Source organism: Myotis lucifugus, unplaced genomic scaffold (genome assembly GCF_000147115.1).
Source record: "Myotis lucifugus unplaced genomic scaffold, Myoluc2.0 scaffold_1422, whole genome shotgun sequence".
In the NCBI taxonomy this organism is placed as follows: domain Eukaryota; kingdom Metazoa; phylum Chordata; class Mammalia; order Chiroptera; family Vespertilionidae; genus Myotis; species Myotis lucifugus.
In genome coordinates, this window is record NW_005872470.1 from 6,845 (window position 1) to 28,815 (window position 21,971).

The 21,971-nt window shown below is 41.5% G+C and overlaps 1 protein-coding gene across 1 annotated transcript in view; it reads left to right on the forward strand.

Annotated features, from left to right (window-relative positions):
• The window catches only part of LOC102432204 (LIM and calponin homology domains-containing protein 1-like), a gene marked incomplete at its 5' end in the record, with an annotated part of 31,737 nt that overhangs the window by 6,631 nt on the left and 3,135 nt on the right, over nt 1-21,971 (forward strand). Inside the window, 9 exons of the mRNA XM_023748469.1 lie at nt 3,326-3,366; nt 4,989-5,069; nt 8,339-8,431; nt 9,361-9,465; nt 10,324-10,451; nt 12,218-12,339; nt 12,604-12,727; nt 16,727-16,835; nt 19,508-19,610. Coding sequence (XP_023604237.1) covers nt 3,326-3,366; nt 4,989-5,069; nt 8,339-8,431; nt 9,361-9,465; nt 10,324-10,451; nt 12,218-12,339; nt 12,604-12,727; nt 16,727-16,835; nt 19,508-19,610 — 906 coding nt within the window. The remainder of the gene's footprint in view (nt 1-3,325; nt 3,367-4,988; nt 5,070-8,338; nt 8,432-9,360; nt 9,466-10,323; nt 10,452-12,217; nt 12,340-12,603; nt 12,728-16,726; nt 16,836-19,507; nt 19,611-21,971) is intronic.

The following is a 21,971-nucleotide window of genomic DNA, read 5'->3' on the forward strand; positions in this document are numbered from 1 at the left end:
CAGTCACCCCAAAAGGAGCCTTAGTGATGAGAGCAGTAGGGGGATGTCCTAAGAAGTCCATGATTCATAGGGACTATTCTTCAGAACAGACCACTGGGCTTTACTGGTGTGAGTTCTCTCTAGATATGAAAACAGCTAAACTCCGGAAGCAAGAACTGTAAGGTATCTTGCTTTTCTTTTTTACTATACTTTCCCCAGTTTATTTTATAGATTGAGCAGTCCAGGCAAAGAGAAGATAGTATAAGCATATTGTGGCTGGGGATTTACTTTTTTTTTTTTTTACAAGGGTGGTCAGCTGTTTGGGGTAGAATCTGAGTTGGCTTCCATTAACCTATGTTGAGGGCTGAGAGATAAGTTGGGCTCTCTCTACATAACAGGGAAGTAGTTGGGAAGGAATTTATCGGAACATGCACTGATGAGCACTAGTTTCTTAATGTGGAAACAAGTTCAATACTGTCTTCAAAACATGTATTTTAAATTTTTTGGTCCTACTGAAGGGAATTGACAAAAATAGCTTTATAACTAGGCCAGCAATTGGCCATATTTAGACAAATTTAAATTCTGCCCTATTCCTAACACTTTGTCATTGTGCAGATAAGGAATGCAGAGAGGAAATTGTTATTTTTAAGTCATAGTAGTTAGTTTTGTTGTCTGGTTCATGGAAGCTGTAATAACAGCTGCAGGCTCTGGAGACAGAACACGCGGGTTCCAATCCTTACTCATTCAGATCTTACCTGTGAGCTCTTCCCCACCAAGTTCTCCGGAATCTCTAATCGTCACCTGTACACTAGAAATAATAACGGTACCAACCTCATAGGGGTATTGGAAGAATTAATTGAGATAAACCAAAAAAAGTGTTTAGCTCAACACAAGCACTCATAATAGAATCTGGTAATTACAGGATAGTAGCAAGATACCAGGCAGTAAAATATTATAAATGCTTTCCTTAAAATAAAGGGGTTTCTGTTGCAGAGATAGGACTTGAAGTAGTAATTTTCAAACATGATCATATGCCAGGGACCTGGGCAGGATGGGTTAAAGCACAGATAGCTGACCCCCCAGTCCCAGTCCCGCAAGGTCTAGGCTGAGGCCACAGTATTTGCAGAGTTCCCAGAGGGATATGATGCTGCAGATCCCGGGACCACACTCTGAAGACCACAGACTTGAAATATGTGTTTAAATTGTGCTCCAAAGACATCGCTGATAGATATAGAAATAACAGTAATATTTGTTTAGAATGTATAAATTCATATCTTTCATGAAGCAAAAGGCCTCTAATAAATGTAATCTTAAAAGCTGTGATTTGTCTTTATGTGGAGGGACAGGGAAAGTATAGGTCATTGCCCAGATATAAAAAGGCAATGCACCTGTAACTGACTAGTCTGAGGTCGCACCTCAAGTCCAAAGGAGCTATAGGTTTAAGAGGGGGAATCCTGGAGCTATACCTAGCACTCGCTCCCCCAGACAGTCTATCTCCCCCATTTCCATAAAGCCGTCTGTTTGTAGGCTGATCTTACAGGCCACTGGGCCCTAACGTTGTTCCACAGACTTCCCTTAAACATACACACATGCACAAATAGTCTTTAATTACTCTGAAAACCTTCATAAAATACATTTAAAGATGACAAATTTCCTTTTCTCAACTCTCCCAACAGTAGCAAGATACCTCAAATTGGTGTTTCAGGAAAATATGTGCATGTTAAAATGCATACTGGCTAGCTGTATTTCTTTTGTGCAAAAAATCCATTATTTGCATTGAGAATGATGACAGATGGGCACAGTGCTAGCTTCAGGATGCAAATGAGCTTGTGTCTGCGTGAGCCTGTCACATGACACATAGACATTTACATGCTCTTATTACACACACTAGAGGCCCGGTGCACAAAATTTGTGCACGGTAGGGTCCCTAGGCCTGGCCGGTGATCAGGGCCGATCTGCGGGGCAACTGGCAGGGCGATCAGGGGCCCCCGCCTTGGCTGGCCTGGGGCCTGTGGACTGGGGGCAGCTCCTGCATTGAGCGTCTGCCCCCTGGTGGTCAGTACACATCATAGTGACCGGTCGTTCCAGTGGTCATTTCGCCATTTGGTCGATTTGCATATTAGGCTTTTATTATATAGGATATATAACTTCTGCCACAGACTTCCATGCGTAACTTTTATGAAGTGTATACAATAATAACAACTCATCTCTGCTGTCTTTTATATTTTTCTAGTGTTCTCCAAAAGCAATGCACACTGTGCATTTTGCTCTTTCATAGCATATCATCTTATTATCTTGAGATTCAACGTTTTAACAATATCACCTTTAAGTATGAGCCCATTAAATGTCACCTGACATCAAAGAAGATAGGCAATAGCATGAACTGTCTCATTTCCGTTGACTTTTGTCCATGTCTTCAGGGGGTGTGTGAGTTTTACTGAGATATTTTACACTTCAGATGCTTTCCCTCTCCGTTCTTGGATAGCCACACCTGGGCCTGGGATTTGGGAGAAGGTTCTACACAACTCTCACCCTCATTCTCATGATTTTCTGTTTGTTCCATTCTACCATCTGATCTAGAGTCGCCTGGCACTGCCAGCCTTCCGCTTAGAGTTCAGAACTCTTGGCGACGTTCCCAGTTTTTCTCCCAGTCAGGTAAAATGCATACTGGCTAGCTGTATTTCTTTTGTGCAAAAAAATCCATGTTGTGGGCAACCAATAATGTCTGGTATTTTTCTTCATTTCTGACCTCAGGGGGAAAAATGCTTGTTTCTGGCACACAGTTAGCAAAGAGCTAGTTCTTTGATGTCAGTACCAGTTATACTGAAATTGGGGGGAAATTCACAGAATTTTACTTTGATTTTGAAAATCTAAAGAAATAATAATATTTACCTCTTTATTATATTTTTCTTAAAAAAACAACAACAAAGATTAGAAGCATTTACCAGGAACATGGTTCTCTTGTTAACTGTGTCACTCTCTTTATTTCCTGGTGACATTTGGCCTCTCTCTGTATGAAACTTCTCCATGTCAGACAAGGAGGGAACTGTCAATCAAGCCAGAATGCAAGGTGTATTAAAACCAGCACTAGTAGGAATAGATTTTGCTTCCTAGTGCTTAGTACTGGGTGCTAATTGATGTCATCAGCCTTCTTACACTGGTCCTGACTACTTTTGGTGACGGGTACCAACTGCTTCAGGGGTCTGCTTTATTCTGATCTTCTCATCCTCTTGGCTTACAAAAAAAATTGGTTTGAAGCTGACATAGGAGCCACACTCCACTGAGAGGATCAATGAGAAATACAGTATGAAGCTACTCACACTGTGTTCTTTTTCTTTCTGTCCAGGGGATTCTCCCAGCAGTGAAAAGTCACCTGCAACTACACCTGTAAGTAACTCATGTTAAGGAATGAGCTCATGCATTTAGTGTGATTTTAATTACAGAGTATTTGATTCACTTACAGAAGATCCCATTACAAAAATGGGCTTCAAATGATTGTAAAAGAATAGGTGAAAGCCATGCATATGCTGCCAGGTGAATTAGGAAGATGTGGGTTATCATTATGCAGAGCTGTGATCTGGAAACAAAAGGGTAAGTGAGTCAGGGAAGTAAAATCTAAAAGAAGCAATTAAAATGCATGTGACAGTAGGAATTAGTATTAAAATATGCACTTTCTGTAAGCATTCGAAATCTTTTTTTTATGAGAACAATCATTCAACATAGTTAAGTTGGCAGTAGGGCCCAGCCTGGACTCTTTCTGCAGGACCCAAGCTGTCTTTGTTGCACCCCTTGTCGCAGTCAGTACCTTGAGTAATAGTAACCACACATTTAGTTTTCAATTTTTTATTTCAGTGACATAAAATAAGCATTTGCTAGTTAAGGTGTCCAGACATGTGCCACTGTCAAAGGCCATGCTGCTCGATTTTATCTGAACACTTTCTGTGGACCTGGCTCTTCTCTAAACTGGGTGTTTCCAGGGCTGAGCCTGTCACCCTTGCTCACCCTTGAAATTACCGCCCGATTTGTAGGATTCAGTTCCTCTGTGGCTCAATCAACCAGCACAGAGCCCTTTGGGAGCAGCCGCAGAATCACCGTTGTGCCTTTGAATCTTCTCTGAACGTTATCTTCCTTGACTGTACCCCAGACTCTTCCCTTTCTCCCCAAATTACCCCGTCAGGGAGAAGGAAGGAAGTACAGTTATTGGGGAACCTGGTTTGCCTCAGCACCTGCTCTGGGCGATGGGGGAGCCAACTTTCAACACTGCAGCCCCCCTTTTGCTGATTCCCCAGGGACCAGCTAGGATTTCTCCCCCACACCCCCGCCCTCCCGGACCCTCTCAATCTTATACCCTGTGGCCTGGGTGTCCGCTTTGACTCATGCATTTTTCTCCCATTATTTCTGTTCACTGACTTGGTTCCCAAACTCACAAAAAACTTTCTTAAAAGACAAAAAAAAGAGTCTGACTGTTTGCTATGTGGGTTCCACAGCAGGGGCTCCCCACTGCCTGATCTCAGGGGACACTGGTGGGCAGTGGTGAGTGGTTAGAGAAGGCCAGTGTGGGCAGCAGCAGCGGCCTAAGAAATGATGCAGTTCCGCAGCGCGGCAAGCATCACTTCTCACAAAACGCAGCTCTGCTGACATAAGCGGTCCCATTTGCCCGGACCCGGGATCAATATGCAGAATGAGTATCTTACGCTCCCGAGCGTGAATACATTTAAGAAATCGCTTCTAAAAGAAATGAAGCAAAAGCCTGCCCATGCCAGGGGCTAATTACTTCGTGTTTTCATTAGCTCCCAAAAGGTTCACAGAATCCTATCAGCCTCTTGGAAGGGAACCAAAGAGGGACTAAGATTAAATAGCGGTGCTGCCAACAAAGAGGACCTTTAGATAAACGAAGGCTCTGCTGTGTGTGTCCATCGGGTGCCGCCCATAGGCTACTCGTGTCCCTCGCCCTGGCCAGGCCTTGAGGACGTGGCTCAATTCTGATCATGTTTTTATTTTCTAAGCAGTTCAAGTTCTGGGCATGGGACCCGGAAGAGGAGCGCAGGCGACAGGAAAAATGGCAGCAGGAGCAGGAACGACAGCTCCAGGTAAGAACTGCGTTCACTGCCTTTTTTTTTTTTTTTTTTTTTTTTGATGCTCTCTTAATTTCTGTCGTATTAAATAGACTTTTAGCACAGGAAAAACATGGAATTGAATTCTTCTCAGCAATCAGTGAGGCTGTTAGTTCATTTTGCAGATATAATGCCCTGTATCTAATTCCTCATACCAGAGGTTATATGGATGAACACAAGGAAAAAGCATTTCACTTAAAAAAATTTTTTTTAACTTCCAAGTATTGATTAATGGCCAACTCAGGCAGTCCTCACCTCCTTTGTTGTCAATAAAATTCCAGTTCCAGTAGCAGTGGAAATGAATTGTCAACAGCTTTTTTGTTGTTGTTAATCCTCACCCGAGGACATTTTTCCATTGATTTTTAGAGAGAGTGGAAGGGAGGGGGGAGACAGAGAGGGAGAAACATCCATGTGAGAGAGACACACGGATTGGTTGCCTCCCGCATGTGCCCCAACCAGGGCCTGCAATCGAGGTGCGTGCCTTGATCAGAATGGAGCTGGGGCCCTTCAGTCCACAGACCGATGCTCTATCCACTGAGCCAAACCTGCTAGGGCTATTAAAAGCACTTCGAAAGCATCCATGTGAAATCAAATTTAGCCTGGCTCTTGTTTCTTAAGTAGAAATATTTGCTCCATCTTTGAGTAAAAACTTTCATTTCTAGAAAAATTCTGGAAGTAAATGGCTCATGTGCCTACTTGTTTTATGCCATGTTTGTTGGGTAACAGGGCTTCAAAAAGGAACCTAGTAACCTTAGGAAGTAGCCTCTGCTGAGTCCTTGAGTTGTGCCAGGAACTGTGGTTGGTGTTTGACGTCTTTTATCTAATTTAATTCTCATAAAACTCTTCAGAGTATATCTCATTAGCCCCCATTTGCAATTGAAGAAACTAAGACTCAAAGAAGTTTAATTAATAGCTCAAGGTCACCCAACTAACAAGGGTTGAACTTGGTTTCAAATCCAAGTTTGATGACTTTAAAACTCATGTTCTTTCCATGATACCCCCAGTAGTACTGATTTTACCCCCAAAAAAATCATAAATAAAAAGCATTTTAAATCTCATTCATTTTCATGGCTTTCTGCTGCTGTGTAGAAAGCAATGCTCCATGCAAGTTTATTTTACTTTTTTAAAAAATATTTTTGTTCTAATCCCTTTGGCTTACTTCCTAAGGGGCAGGAGCAGATCCGTTTAGATAGCCAGCTATTTGTAGTGTGGCTTTAGGTCTGCCAGTTAAATTTTACACTTTTCAAAACTGCGTGGAGGTAAATCTTCACTATCAAAATGTTAGTAAGAACTGGAGTCAGCAAAGTCACACTGGGACTTCTGGGGCCTTTGGAAGAGAGAGGCCAGGCCAGCCCCAGCCATCTGCTGTTCTCTCGGAAATCAGGAGCCCATTTTCCAGCTGAGAGATGCACAGCCCAGAGTCAGGGAATCCACAGAGCACAGACGGCAGGCAAGTGCGCGGGCCAAGCGGCACCCTGTCTGTTACCCTCTGGAAGGTAACCGTGGAAGGGGAGGACCAAGGTGACAGATGCAGGCGTATGTCTCCTTCCTGCCCCACCGAATTGTTACCCAGTGTGGTGGCATGGTGGGCTGTGGGCTTTGGGGAAAGGTGTTTGTGGGGAAATGGGGTGGGGGTGGGGCAGACGTATGTCTTTCACGCCCGCATTACAGGTATCAGTGCATCCTCTTGGGGAGGGGAGCTCGTGATGTGAGCTTCTAGAACCAATGAACCTAAAATGCTTCACTTGCTTTTCAGCTTTTGTGAAGTTTTGAGGTCTGTTTTCTCTATTTGAAAAGCCCCTGAAGTTCCTCTCTAAAACTTTACAATGTTAGGTTTTACAGTGGTAGGTGTTTGTAACAAAACCTTTATCTGGAAAGAAAAGCCCGCCAGGGGTTGGCCAACCATGGCTTTGCCAGAGCATTCACAGGAACACCAGGCTCTTGCAATCCCAATACAGCCCTTCCGCTCCTAAGATAACGGCACAACAGGTAAGGTCTGGAGGAGATCCCAGCGCCTCCCCAGGAGGATAGGAGCCCAGACTTGTTTGAGCCTCAGAGAGAGGTTTGGCAATAATTAGCCTAAAGTATTTGACTCTTATGTCATACACTTGGCTGATTCCTTTGTCTCCGTCAAGTCAGAGATGCCATCCCCAAGCATCCAGGGGTATCAGTTCTCATTTTAGGCATTAATTTTCATCGCCATTTATTCATTTCTTCCAGTCAGTGGTCAGGAACTCTGGTCACATTTTCAAAGCTGTTCTTATTCACAGTATTTGATTCTTTTCCCCCAAAAGTGGTGACTAGTGTTGTATTATTTCTGGAAACAAGAAATGGCAGTTCTGATACTGAAGCCTTCTAGTGGGTTGTTTAAAAGCTACTCTTAATTCAGAAGTCACTTAAAGCTAGGGACATTGCATTTGGGTACAATGGCTTCAAGCAAAGGGTAATTTGACTACTCAGCTAATTACCATCTTGTCCACTTTGGACCTTTCTGCAGGATTCGTTTTTTTACCCTTTATTAAACTCTCCCAGCAGCAAACATATTTCTCTTAGCAGAATGGCAAAACTAGTGGTTTAGCTAACCTCCTAGGACAAAACTCAAGTGAAGAAAGAGTTTAGAGTCTTTCAATCTTTTCATCTTTTCTCTTTTCGTAAGGAAATGCCTACTCATATCTGAAAAACAGTTCTACAAAACAACAGCAGAAAATACACAGTGGGGCCCTAACTGGTTTGGCTCAGTAGATAGAGCGCAGGCCTGCGGACTCAAGGGTCCCAGGTTCGATTCCGGTCAAGGGCATGTACCTTGGTTGCGGGCACATACCCAGTAGTGGGTGTGTAGGAGGCAGATGATCGATGTTTCTAACTCTCTATCCCTCTCCCTTCCTCTCTGTAAAAAATCAATAAAATATATATTTTTTAAAAATACACAATGGGGGAAAAGTAGATTTACAGTTGTGATAACACGAAACAGTTTTAAACTTGCATTATTATTTATTAATTACTGCATTATTTCCCATACGGACAACTGTAAGCCTACTTTTGCCCCCACCCTGTTCTCCCTGGGGTTTTTAGGTTCCTAACCAGTTTGCGTACCACACAATGCTCTTCCCCTTGTGTTACATGATCGGGTTAGATTCAGAATGTTACAAGAAGATGGTCTCTCAACATGGTGGCTTTGAGGGGGGAATGTCCCAGTGATGCGTGCAATGGTCGGTTCAGAACAGTCTCTGGAAATTCTGTAACAGGAGAGATACCAGAAAGAGCAGGACAAGCTGAAAGAAGAGTGGGAAAAGGCCCAAAAGGAGGTGGAAGAGGAAGAACGCAGATACTATGAGGAGGTAGGAAATTCCCGAGAAGGAATTGGACCTTGTGGTCCTCGTTCCTCAGAGGCTATCAAGGCTCTTTGTGTCTGTGGTATGTGTGTACGTGTGGCTGTGGCTGATGATCTTCACCCATAGCAGAGCCCATCAACCTCTTTAAAAGAGTCGTATCCTGGAGGCACTAAAAGAGCAAAATTCCACCAAATTCAGTTTGTGATCGGGTGTGCTGAGTCATGGTCAAGGGTGACAATATAATTATATCTGATCTCAAGTCAGAGAGTCAGATTTTTGATTGATCTTAGAGAGAGGACATTAAAATATCAATGTCTCTGTTAGTGTGTTTGTTTGAGCAAACATGTTTGGTGGTGAATTAATTTTATGAGGATAATTTTGATAATCAAGGCCAAATGAGTCTTACCACTGCACTCACTCTATGGTACTGAAGAGATTTAGTAAAGAGATTTGGTACAGTAGGCTGAGTGCAGTGCTAAGGAATGGTGGGGAGGGATATTTGGTTTTGTAGGTTTCATATTTTTTAGATGAACAAACCAGACCACGTTAGATAATTTAAAGGGAGCTACATTTTATCTATATTATCTAAAATTTGCTTATGATTAATAACATTGTGAATTTTATCTTCAATAATAATTTTTGTACATAATCCAATCCCCACAGCATTTCTAATAAGGCTTCTTGCATCTCACTAACTAATTAATTTGTGAAGACTTTGTTTTCCTATTAAATCAAATGCTAATTTCTAAATCATTGCCCGTAGAGAGTATTATCTGATTTATGTGCTTTTAGAAAATAAGACCTTTTTTTAATGCCCTGCTTGTGTGCATATAATTCTGATGTCTTTTTTCTAAAGTTCCTTAATGAAATTTTTCTCTTGACAAATATGATACTTGATTTTTCCCCCCTTCATTACTTCCCGTTCTTCCTCTTAGGAGCGCAAAATAATTGAAGACACTGTGGTTCCATTTACTATTTCTTCAAGTTCCGCAGACCAGCTGTCGACATCCTCCTCTGTGACTGAAGGCAGTGGAACAGTGGTGAGACTATAAATTAAAAGCAGTTTGCGAAATAAACCTAAAAGAAGCACAAAACCAAACAGCCAAGTTTTCCATGAGTTTAAATCCAGGACTGGCTATTTCCCTAGGTTCGTGTCAGCTACTACATGGCCGTCATACACCACGGTGTGTCATTCCATGGCCAAATCCTAGAGCCATTGCCCAAGGGGCAGTATAGTCATTGCTGAGGCCAGATCTGCCCCACAGGCTGGCTACCAAGGTCTCTCTGCACTGGCTGGTTAGGTCCTAATTCAAGGGCCTTGTGCTGGGAAAACTTCTTCCTGCCCATCATTTATTCATTCAATAGGCACACATTCCTCTCTGCCATAGCACACGTGCCTTTGCACTGGTGGCAGCAGCAGGATGGCAACAGCAGGCTCTCCACCAGCCTCCATCAAAGTTGCCTCTAACCCACTCTTAAAATTCCACATGAAATTTACATGTGTCTTCAAGGGCTGGAGAGAGCCCTGAACAGCTGGTCTACCTCCACATCCCCCAAACAAGGTCATGGAGGTAGTGGACAGAAGTCATACCAAACCCTGGATAGTCTATAATCTGCATTAAAGAAAATAATGGTGGGCACTAGAAAGCCATTTGTCCTGAAATTAGCAGTTCTAAACTACTCCCCTCTATGATAACTTCTGAAAAAGATCCAGATTGCACGTTTATTTTAAATCGTTATAGCTCAGTTACTATTCAATTAATTTGAACAACTGTTCCTTAACTTGCAGGCAATGTGATTGGGGGTGGGGAGGAAGCTTCAGCTATTTCATAGCCAGAGATGAGTGTTGTCCAGTGGGTTTAATTTATATTTAAGATTATCCTTGTTTTCCCTCTTAGAATAAGATGGATCTGGAAAACTGTCATGAAGAAGAACAAGAGACAAGACAGAAGAAACCATTCCAGGGGGGCAACAATGGCTTGTTGCCTGAGACTAGAGAAAGTGGTCCCCTGGAGGAAAAGGGCAGGTATGCCCCACGGTTCAGGCTGTCGGTCTAAATGCGCAAAACCGGGCTCTGCCTGTTCTCTCCCAGGAAGAGTGCTCATTGCTGATGCAAATCATATTCGCCTTTGAAATGATCATTCCAGTAATACATTACATATTGCTTGAACACATTCTAATGACTCTGAAGTCAGTGTCCTTATCCAATTGAATATAAATACCCTGATTTTTAAATAGGCGACGCCTTTTTCAAATGAGAGGAGACAGTGTAGATCAGAGAAGGGGCATGTGGTCCATTCAAAGCCCTAAACCTAAGCATTGCTCACCTGAAATAGTTCATGTGTCTGGAGGGATAGAGGTTGAAGACATGTGCTGGGGTCCCACCCCCTGTGGTTTCACTGTGGACTTGAACCCTGCTGTTAGTATCCTCTGAGCTGTGAGAAGCCACGTTTAGTCTGTGTGATAATATAAAGAACAACCAACAAATTGATTGGGTGTGGGTAAACCCCTCCCCCAAACACACTCATGGGTTCTAGTCTATTCCCTGGGAGCAGAATCGGATTGTAGCTTTGGGCAATGGTAAGTTTGTTGCTTCCACCCCACACCTAACCTAGAAGAGACCCACAGAAACCCAGGAGGCTCTGCCAAGAGCACGTTCTTTATGAGACAGATGTTTGTCTCTGCAGCTCTGAGATACTAGACAGATATTGATAAGTGTGCATGCTGGACCAGGTTGCACGTACACACACACACCATCCTCAGAGGGGCCTGAAGACAGGAACAGCTATCTAAGGGTTCTTTTCAAAGACTGGCCAATTTGGGGTTGGCTGAGAGCTGAGCTCTTCTGGTGGGATTTGCTCTGAGAATCCTCCTATGCCCGTCAGCTAGAAGACTGGGTGAGGTGTAGGGTATAGGGCAGTGATGGCGAACCTATGACACGCGTGTCAGAGGTGACACGCGAACTCATTTTTTTGGTTGATTTTTCTTTGTTAAATGGCATTTAAATATATAAAATAAATATCAAAAATATAAGTCTTTGTTTTACTATGGTTGCAGATATCAAAAAATGTCTATATGTGACACGGCACCAGAGTTAAGTTAGGGTTTTTCAAAATGCTGACACGCCGAGCTCAAAAGGTTCACCATCACTGGTCTAGGGGCTCGGGGCCCACGTCCAGAGTCTGCAGAGCCCTCGGAATAGCACATCTGCTTCCAGTTAACACTGTTTAAAGGGACTTTCCAGGTTTATGGAATGAAAGCCACCCATCAGGAACTTTTGAGCACCACTGATAAGCATTTTTTGTGAGTTTTTTATAGTTCTCCAAACAGCCTCTATTGTTGCCAGAGATCCTTTAAAATCTCTTCTACCTCTCCTTTCTTTATACACAGACGCTATAAAAAGGCTATGTAGATAACCACGGGCTGCCAAAGTCCCACGTGGTCCAAATGATTTCTCCAATAAGTCCTCTCGTGAAAATCTGGGGGAGTCCAGCAGTTAGCTCTGGCTTCTCTTGAAATTATTAGAATGAATTGCTTTGTGGGCAGGGAGGTGGGAGGGACATCAGAAATGATGGTTTCTCAAGCTTGTTAAATTGATGGATAATAAAAACGAGCAGCAGTTCAGAGCATTTAAACCTAGTTTAAAATAAAAAGAATAAATAAGCATTTAGTTAGCCCTCATTTTTTTTTTCATATTGAAATTGGTACTTCCATATCCTAAAGGATAAGATCAATAATTTTAGTTCAGTTGCTTTTATCTCTGCTCTGAAATATACTTATTTATTTTAACAGGCTTATTCAAGGGGCCTTGACTGATTCTGAGAACCCTGTATCAAAAGGAACCCATCAAAATGATCAGCTGGATACAGAAGCTGGGGCCCCACACTGTGGGGTGAACCCGCAGCTAGCTCAGGGTAAGGAAGGAGAAGAACAACCGATGCTTAAATTATTGTACGACAGCCCCGCTTGTCATTCAGACAGATATGATTTCTATTGGCTACCGGCTTCTCTTCTAGCTTATGCTCTATAGCACCGTGAATAAACTCCCACCGCCAAGTGCCAGAGTCTCCGCGGACTCACCTTGAGCCCTCAGCAGGCATTAGCATTTAAAGAAAGGTGGCTTGCTAAGCAAAGGTGATGTTACTGAGCACTAAGCTTATGTTCTTGATTGGTCTCAGGTCCATCCCAGAATCAGCAGGTATCAAACCCGCCAGTGAACACTTTAGAAGATGTGAAGCCAAAAACCCTCCCATTGGATAACAGCATTAACCATCAGATGGAGTCACCGAGTGAAAGGCGGAAGTGAGTAACCAAAGATAGATGTGGAATTCCTTTTTTTTTAAATGTATTGACTAAGAAAGGGAAAATGAAAAAGCGTGTGATAGCAAGGTGTTAGCAGCATTTTCGTGCTTTCTCGCTCTTGGATCTCATTGATTCACGTTAAACAAACGTTTATGGAAATTTAGGACAGTCTCCCAGACAAGTAATACACTCTGAGTTTATCAATTTGAAAGAGGCAAAGTAATGCTTTTAACGCACAAATCTAAACATTGAAAAGAATTTGCAGGCATGTTATATTAACAGTTTCTTTAAGTGAGTTAAAATGTCTCAAAATCTATTGACAAATATTCATTATCATTCTCTCCGTTTTAGGAAGCTACCTTAGGCTATATTTTAATTTTGTAAGATTTCTATTTTTTTACAATAGTTTCTAATATTTTTGATACATTTCAATATAACAGGCACTGTGTTGAAGGGTTTACATAGCTTTTCGCATCTTTTCATCAATTAACTCACTGAGCTCCCCCAATAACTTCAATTGAGTTATTATTCCCATTTTTCAGAGGAGGAAATAGAGGCTCAAGGAAATTAAATAACTTATTCAAAGTACTTGATGGTTAAGTGGTAGAAGAATTCAAAATGATACCACAGTTCAATGGTAAGATCATATGTAAACCAGAGGTTCTTTGTAACCAGCTTTTAAAATACAACATTCATTATACTTTAGCAAGTCCTCTACCTGGAGCTAGACCACCTGGATTCAGATTTTGATTCTGCCACTTGCCTGTGTAGGGCTTTGAGCAAGTTGATTAATCTTTCTCTGCTTCAGTTTCTTCATGTATAAAATGGCAATAATAATACTACCTACCTGTGAAGTTTTGTACCTGACGAATAATAAGTACTATGTAGTATAGCTGGTGGTAGACAATGAGGGTGGTGATGAGGATGAGGATGACTTGTTTTATAAGTTCAACTTGCAACCTTATTTTTCTGTTACATTTTAAAAATGGTATTTGAGTCATTTCCCCCTTTTCTCTTATGTCTACCCAATTTTGTTTCTATGTGCCTCGATGACACTTGGAATAAATAGAAACCGAAATCACACAGAAGTAATCATGATTGTTATTGATTATTGCAGTGATTTCCAACCATGTTTTAGGCCCTGGCACTTATCATCTAGGGCCGCGGTTCTCAACCTGTGGGTTGCGACCCCTTTGGCGGTCGAATGACCCTTTCACATTACAATTTACATTACGATTCATAACAGTAGCAACATTACAGTTATGAAGTAGCAATGAAAATAATTTTATGGTTGGGTCACAACATGAGGAACTGTATTTAAAGGGCCAGAAGGTTGAGAACCACTGCTCTAGGGTATTACCTGAAAACATGACATTTTGTTTTCTTGGTTTTTTGGGTTTTTTTGTTGTTGTTTTTTTAAATATATTTTTATTGATTTCAGAGAGGAAGGGAGAGGGAGACAGAGAGAAAAACATCCATGATGAGAGAGAATCATGGATCGGCTGCCTCTTGCACGCCCCACACTGGGGATCGAGCCCACAAGCCGGACATGTGCCCTAACCGGGAATTGAACCCGGGACCCTTTGGTCCACAAGCCGACGCTCTAGCCACTGAGCCACACCGACCAGGGCAAAACATGATATTTTGGAGGAGGAGGTGTGGGTGGGCAGGGGGCTCGGGGAGTTATTCCAAAACTAGTTAGAAGACAGGTGGACTTGTGCTCTGTTCACTCCTGTGTTGGCATTTCTCTTATCCTCATTTTTTTTTCTGTGTTCTGCCCCTTTCTGTACAAATGAAATGAACTTTTATAAGCAAGAGCCCAGAACTGACAGCTAATAACAGGCAGGGTGTGCAACCAACCACGCCTGTGAAACTGTTCTGGTAGCGTCTGGTCGGGGACCATTGTGCTTTGTAGATGCCAATGCCATAGCCGTTATTAAATGTTGTGAACACCACCCCTCATCACATGTCCTCAAAATGAATGTACTGATAGGGGGTGGAAGCTACCCGACTGGAAAATACCTCCTTGAAGTTCTGCCCTTCCTTTCTGGGCTCTCTGCACACGCTTTTTCCTAAATTCCTACTCACCTTGCCCCTCTCTCCCCACATCTTTGATTTTTATATCTAACTCAGCATGCAATTTTAACTATTGAAAAATTATTCTGGCTTTTCTATTCAACAGCGCCAGCCTGGTCTGATATCATGCAACCATTGCATGTATAATCTTTGCCAGACGGATTTACTATTTTTGTTCTTTAGAAATAATTACCTCTAGGACACTCTGTGGTCTTTTCTTTGGTTATCAGGGAAGTATTTTATTTCCGTGCCTAAAATGTCTTCTCTTATAGGGTTGGGCTTCTCTTTCCTTGTCATAATTGTTGGCTCCTTTACCATGTTACAGGAAAAGCCCTCGAGAGCACTTCCAGGCGGGACACTTGTCCCCCTGTCCTCCCACCCCTCCTGGCCAGTCACCAAACCGGTACAAGAGGTCAGCAAGCCTTTCGGAGGCGGCTTTGTTTTGACTAGAGCCTGCCAAGCATAATTCGAACCGAATTAATGCTTGCCAAATGATTTTGAGAAGTTTGCCCATCAAATCGCTTTCAACACACACACACAGGCAGGAGGAGAGAGAAAGCCAAGTGCATGACGTTGGCGCGGCTGTGGCCACAGGCCTTTAATTATATTCTGTGGAAATTGCAATCTAATAATAAAATCCACCAGACAGTTGCCGGGCTCCTCAGTCGGCGCCTTCCCCTCCAAGACGGCTCGGTCCTTCTAGGCTGATGGCTCTTACAGAGAACCAGGCGGGGCGAGCAGCGAAACTGCATCCTTCCTTCCCCTACTCAGGCTCTCTAAGGATGGCTGCCGGTCGTTAATTGGGCCCCATGATGTTCTTAAAAGCTGCCGAGTTCCCATTCACTGGAGAGACCAATTACTGAGGACTACTCCAAGGTTTCTTTGATTTAGACATTTCATTTAACTACTGGGTAGAGGGAAATCCTAATAAATAGGGTTTGCTCAGGGCAACTCTTCCTCTTCTCTGTTTTCTTCCTTTCTGTTTCTGCTGTCCCTCTGTACTCTGTTGGCTTCTGAATGGTATTGCACATTTTCAAACTTCTTGTGCAATTCCAAGCGCTTTCCAGATGATAGGCACCGGTGCCATCTGATCTTAGCTGTGGGTAAGCCGCCCCAGGAGACAGCCAGCTTATCCCTCTCCTGGTGTTGGTCTGCTGGGTTGGATTCTTGTCCACTGGCGGGCCCTCTGCTGGGGGCTGGGGGGTACAGAGATGGGGTCCAGGCAGCCCATGCCCTCAAGGGGCTTACAACTCCCGAGTGCCCAGGTTATAGTCGCAGAGCTTACACTGGAAGGAGCAGTAGAGATCAGTCCAACCCTCTCATGTTGAAGTTGAAAGAGAAACCCAAAGGGAGTTCTTTGCACCAGATCCCAGAACCTCGGGGCAAGGCAGAGATCTGATCCCATATTGGCCTGTGGCCTGTGGGGCTGTATCACAATTGCCTCTCCCTTTTTATACAAAAAAGATTTCTTTGCTTAATAGGTAAAAGAAATGCCCTTGTGGGCCAACGAATCAATTATAGAAAATTTTAAAGCAACATTGAAATCTTACTAAAGCTAAATTTCTTTTAGGGCTTATAAACATGATGAATACATGGAATCATTTCAAGGCATTTGATCATTGCGGTTGAATAAACAACACCCACTTCTTGTAACAATTAACTAAAATACACTTACACATGCATATATACATGCATGCCAGGTTCTCTACCACAATGGAGGCCCATTGTATTTAATCTAGCACTTGTTTGCCAATTACATCTAATGCTTCATTTCTGCTCATTATCAGTTTAGTAATTGTCATTTCACTCATGAATGTTTTCTTTCTTTTTTTTTTTTTTTTTTTTGCATGAGGCCACATGTTTGTGTATGTAACCAACTCTTCTAAATGGGAGGTTTGATTATTATACGTGGTTTTGACCTAGGTCTATAAGTGGGAAGAAGCTGTGCTCGTCCTGTGGGCTTCCTTTGGGGAAAGGAGCTGCGATGATCATTGAGACCCTCAATCTCTATTTTCACATCCAGTGCTTCAGGGTATGTATTCGTCACGCTCCTCTCTGAGTACAATGTCGTGGTGTCCTTGGGCGTCGCTCTGGGCTGAGACAGACCTCCTGGGAACCTTGATGGCCTTTGCTCGTGAGGCCCGCCCTTCTGTGTGTACAGAGTGTGTGTGGAGTCCAGCCTTCGGGAGGAAGCTCTCAGCTATCATGCGTTCCTCTGGGGAGTCAGCTTAGAAGTAGCAAAACAGGTTTGTGCAATGTGTCTTTGTGAAACAGGTTTTGTTGCTGAAGAGCATCTATTCTGGCAGGAAGCTGAGAATGCTACCCTGGGAGGCCAGTGATACTTCTGCATCTTTTAGGGCATGTGAATTTATTGGGAAGGTGATATCTTTGCAGCTTCTCAAACTCTGGTGACTTGATGTTGAAGATTCCCTGCCTGTTCAGTGCGGTTAGAGCTCGTGGCAAAGTTGAATGTGTCTGTGATCCCAAACTGAAGAGCACTTCCTCTGAGAAGCTGCCCTGCTCCCCCAGACTAAGTCTCTCGCCTTTGTTCCAGGGCCTTACAGAACCTTTCATGGTCCGTACCACTCACTGTTGCATTGTTTAACTATCATGTCCTTTAACAAACGATCAACTCCATGAAAGCAGGAGCCATGTCTGCCTGGCTCACCACTATTTCCTCTGCACCTAGCAGACATGGTGTCTGTAAACATTTTTAGATAAATGAATTAATATGTATACTGAAAATGAGGAGGCTTGGATTCTAATTCCAAATTTCCTGCTAAGTAAGTGATTTAACCAGTTATAACTGATTTATTATAATATGAAATTTATAAGTTGGCCTCTTTCAGTATTTCCCATCTTTTTTTTCTTTTTCTTTTTTTTCTCATAGACATCTTTCAAATTAATATATAATTTTTGAAACTAAACCTTCTTCCTCTGAAAGTCATTTCTTTCTCTTTATAATCCTGATGTGCTTTCTTTGTCCTTCTTGAATTTTGTTCTATGTCTTGTTGGTAGATTCCTCAGCTATGAAGTGCACTTGCATGGGGTTAAAATAACTCCCACTTTACTGATAAGCTAAGGGAAAGTAAGTGAAGTTGTCCCGAAGTTTAATAGCATCAATACTCACTGTGAAGCAAAGCTTATCTTGGACAAAACACAATATGGAGACTTAATGAGACTCAATTTATCAATATTCTCATTGAAAAATTAACCAAGATAATGCACATCTTAAATGGTCTAAGAATATTTTGAGGTTCAAGGCATTTACATTTTAAAATCTCATGGTAATGCCAAGATAATATGTTCCAACACCAGAGTTTTTTCTCTGAAACTTTACCAGAACTCAAAATAATAGAGGTGGCAAAGAGTCTTTGCAAATTCTCAAGAGGCAGAAGATTCCCTTTCTAAGCTGTCAAGGCCATTATTTTCTCTCGTCTTTCACTTCCTGGTCTGACCTGATGCTTTAAGATACATACCTGTGCAATGTAGATGCAACTTGTAACATCATTTGGATGAAGCCTCCCTCTGTCCCCAGTGACCTTAAAACATGAGTCTGAGGCTGGCCCTCTACTCCTGAGCTCAGTCCTGCTCTCCTGGCGAGAGGCTGGCATCAGAACCAACCGCTACTTTAAGACCATTATAAACTGATGAACAAATAGATACAGAGGCAGAGCAACATCGAACAGACTGTCAAACTACAGCGGGAAGGCCGGGGAGGGTTGGGGGTGTGGGTAAGAGATCAACCGAAGGACTTGTATGCATGCATAGAAGCATAACCAATGGACACAAGACACTGGGGGGTATGGGAGGCTAGGGGAAGGTCAAGGGGAGAAAAAAAACAAGGAGACATATATAATACTCTTTGTAATACTTTAAGCAATAAAACAATTAAAAAAAAAAAAGAACCAACCCCTACTGCCACTCCTCTGGCGCACCCAGCACAGTCTATCCCACAGTTTCTGTCTGCACTCAAGCTGACTTAGCTGAAAGGAGTGCCGTTCTCAGTGGATTTGTGACTCTGGGTGTCACTGCCTTTAATGTGGAAAGATAAGGTGAATAGCTATTTCCTAGGAATTCTGATCTGGCAGAACTTACCAACTCTGCTGGGAAGCGTTTAGTGATTATTCACAGACAAGTTTTCATTCATAACCTGCTGCCCATGTGTTTCTTTAAAACCACTAGAATTTAATCTGTTTAAAATGGTTCATAGGTCAAATATATGGTGACGGAAGATTTGACTTTGGGTGGTAAACACACAATGCAATATAAAGAGAATGTCTTATAGAATTTTACGCTTGAAACCTATATAAATTTATTAACCAATGTCACCCCAATAAATTTAATTTAAAAAAATAATAAAATGGTTCTTCCATCTTGATTGAGGAAAGGCATGTGATAGAGGTTAACAACATAGGCTTTGGGATTAACCCAACACCACTTACCGGGTTTATAACCTTGGACAAATCGGCTAACTTCTCTGAACCATCGTCCTTCTCTGGAAAATGCAAGGAGTTACCATAAAATGCTAAAAGTATGTTGTTGCTGTCAGTCGGTTCTTAGTGCAGCATCTAACACATAGCAGATGCTCAAAAAATATGGAGGTTGTAGAAGTGATTATTGTGCTATTCATGTAAAGAATAACTAAGCATCATAAAGAGATTCCTTATGCATCTTATAACCTCTGTTCTTTCTCCCCCATAGTGTGGAATTTGCAAAGGACAGCTTGGAGATGCAATGAGTGGGACGGATGTGAGGATTCGAAATGGTCTTCTAAACTGTAATGATTGCTACATGAGATCCAGAAGTAAGTACTGGGGTGAAATACCTTGAGATAAGTGAGTGCAATAGTATGCCTTTCTAGGGCCCATTTGAGGAATTCAATGATTTCTGCCTATCAGTTAACACTCCTACCCTGAGGGAAAGATTTATTAACATCTAGGTAAAGGAAGCAATAATGAAGTAACCCCTTAATTACCACTTGTTTTTTATTAGAAGTTACTGCTTGGGTGTGGCCAAATTCTTTTCATCATGAAGTGCATTAATACACCAGCAGATAAAAACTGTGGGCCAAGTTTGAGGCATTGCCTGAGCTCACCACAGAGACTTGGGTGAGATAGAAGGCAGATATAAGGTCTGTAAAGCACTCTTTGCTGGCCGAGGCATATCTTTAGGAGACCAGCACCATTGTGGGGAGGGGTTGAAGTGTGAAGAATGGCTCTCCAGTGTTCATCAAATCAAGCACCAGCGCCTCAGTAGCTTCATGTCCTACATTCAAGAGTTTCATGACACAATATGTTGTTGGTCCCAACTAAATTTAAAGTCCCAAGAGGCCAAATGATGGGTTCTTCCCTTTGTGAATCTCTGCCCTCGGCCAAGATACCTGAGCACATAATCAGAGCTGATTATGAACAAGTATGTGCTGTCTTGAAGCTCCCTTGAGCAGCCTGCCCTCGGACCTTGTATCTGGGTTTCCTACCATAGAAGGTTCATGTCAGTTTGTGGGGCACCAGGGGGTGCTGTTGCCCAGCTGCTGTTTAGAAAATCTGAAAATAGCCAGTGGCTAAACCTCTGAATCCAGCCTCTCTCTCCATCAGAAATATAGCCCTTCTGGTGCATGGCCTAGACAACAAGCGACTCTTCTATGAAAATTCATTGGTCAGAAACTCTTTCTTTAAGAAAAAAAAGGTGGGGGAATGAAGAGATGGTGTTTGAAATACAAGAATGTTTTGTTATTTCTCCAAGTAAAGGAAGTGACATTTTTATAGCTTTTTTAAATAGCTAATTTAGGGTCTCTAAATCTACAAGACTAAATACTTTAAGAGTAAAAATTGAAATTAAATTCTTTTATAGCTGTAGGTTAAGTATAATCTGAGAAATTTATACATTTTTAATAAAATTATGTGAAATAAAAATTTAATCAAATCCAAGTGATTTTGATCTATCATAAACATTTGACTTCAGAACAGTTCCAACTTAGAGATGAGGTGGTACCATCAAACTAGACTATTTATATTACATATTATATTTTTATATTATATACATTTATATCTTAATATATTTATACCAGGTATTATATATCATTTACACATGTAACATCTATGTTATATATTATATATGTTTATACCATGTATATAGAGCATATATAAACATATGCTATAAATATATATTTATACCAATATAATATATATACACATGGTATAAACATATAATATTAATATTGATACTATGTATCAAACATAAAATCTGGTATAAATAGTATTATATATATATATACATATTCCATGCATACACAAATACCTATATACATGTGTAATATATAATATATTTTTAACTGAATTTTTTTGTCTTTATATATTATAAATGAAAACTAAACCCTTTATTCCCATTTTCAAGGTGATTTTTTCTATCATCTATAAATTATACTTTTTCTCAGCCAGCTGAGTGTGATCCATGGAACCAGAAGAGGGCACTGTTAGGTTGCAGGACTGTTGGGCCAGATTTGGAAAGCGCCATAAATCTGAACTTCCATAATTTAAAGTGCTTGAAGGATGCCAGCAGAAAGCAAACATGAACCCACCTCTGGGTGACAGTAACCTGTTTTCATCCAGATTTTTATTTTAATTGAGAAGTTGGATGATTCATTGTCATTTCTTTTGGAAATTAGCTTTTTGGATCTAGGCCAGGAATTTTTTTCCTATGTATACAACAATAAGGGGCATTAACTGTTTTTAATTCCAAATCTAAAGACAAGAACTGTGGAGTTTCAGTAACAGTCTCAGAAGATGAAAAATAAGAAAATGATTTCGAGGTAGACTAAAGATAGGATTTTTTTTCTTTGGTTATTTTAATGCAACATTTTACTATGATTTTTTTTTTTAGAATGCTAAGATACTAAGAAGAAATAAAAAGTCTTACTATCTCCCTAGACATTCAAAAATAAATAAGTAAAAGTTATAAGTGGTATAAGGTTAGAAAATTGAATGTTCTGAAAGATACCAAATTAAAAATAAATTTTAAAAAATCCAAAGTTAACCACTGTGATCACTTTCTAATAATTGCTTGGGGAGAGGGGCAGAACATATGTTTGTATAGGTGTACACACAGACACACCAGATGCATATGTGCTGGTTTCTATTTCACAAAGGTAATTACATAATCAGTGTTC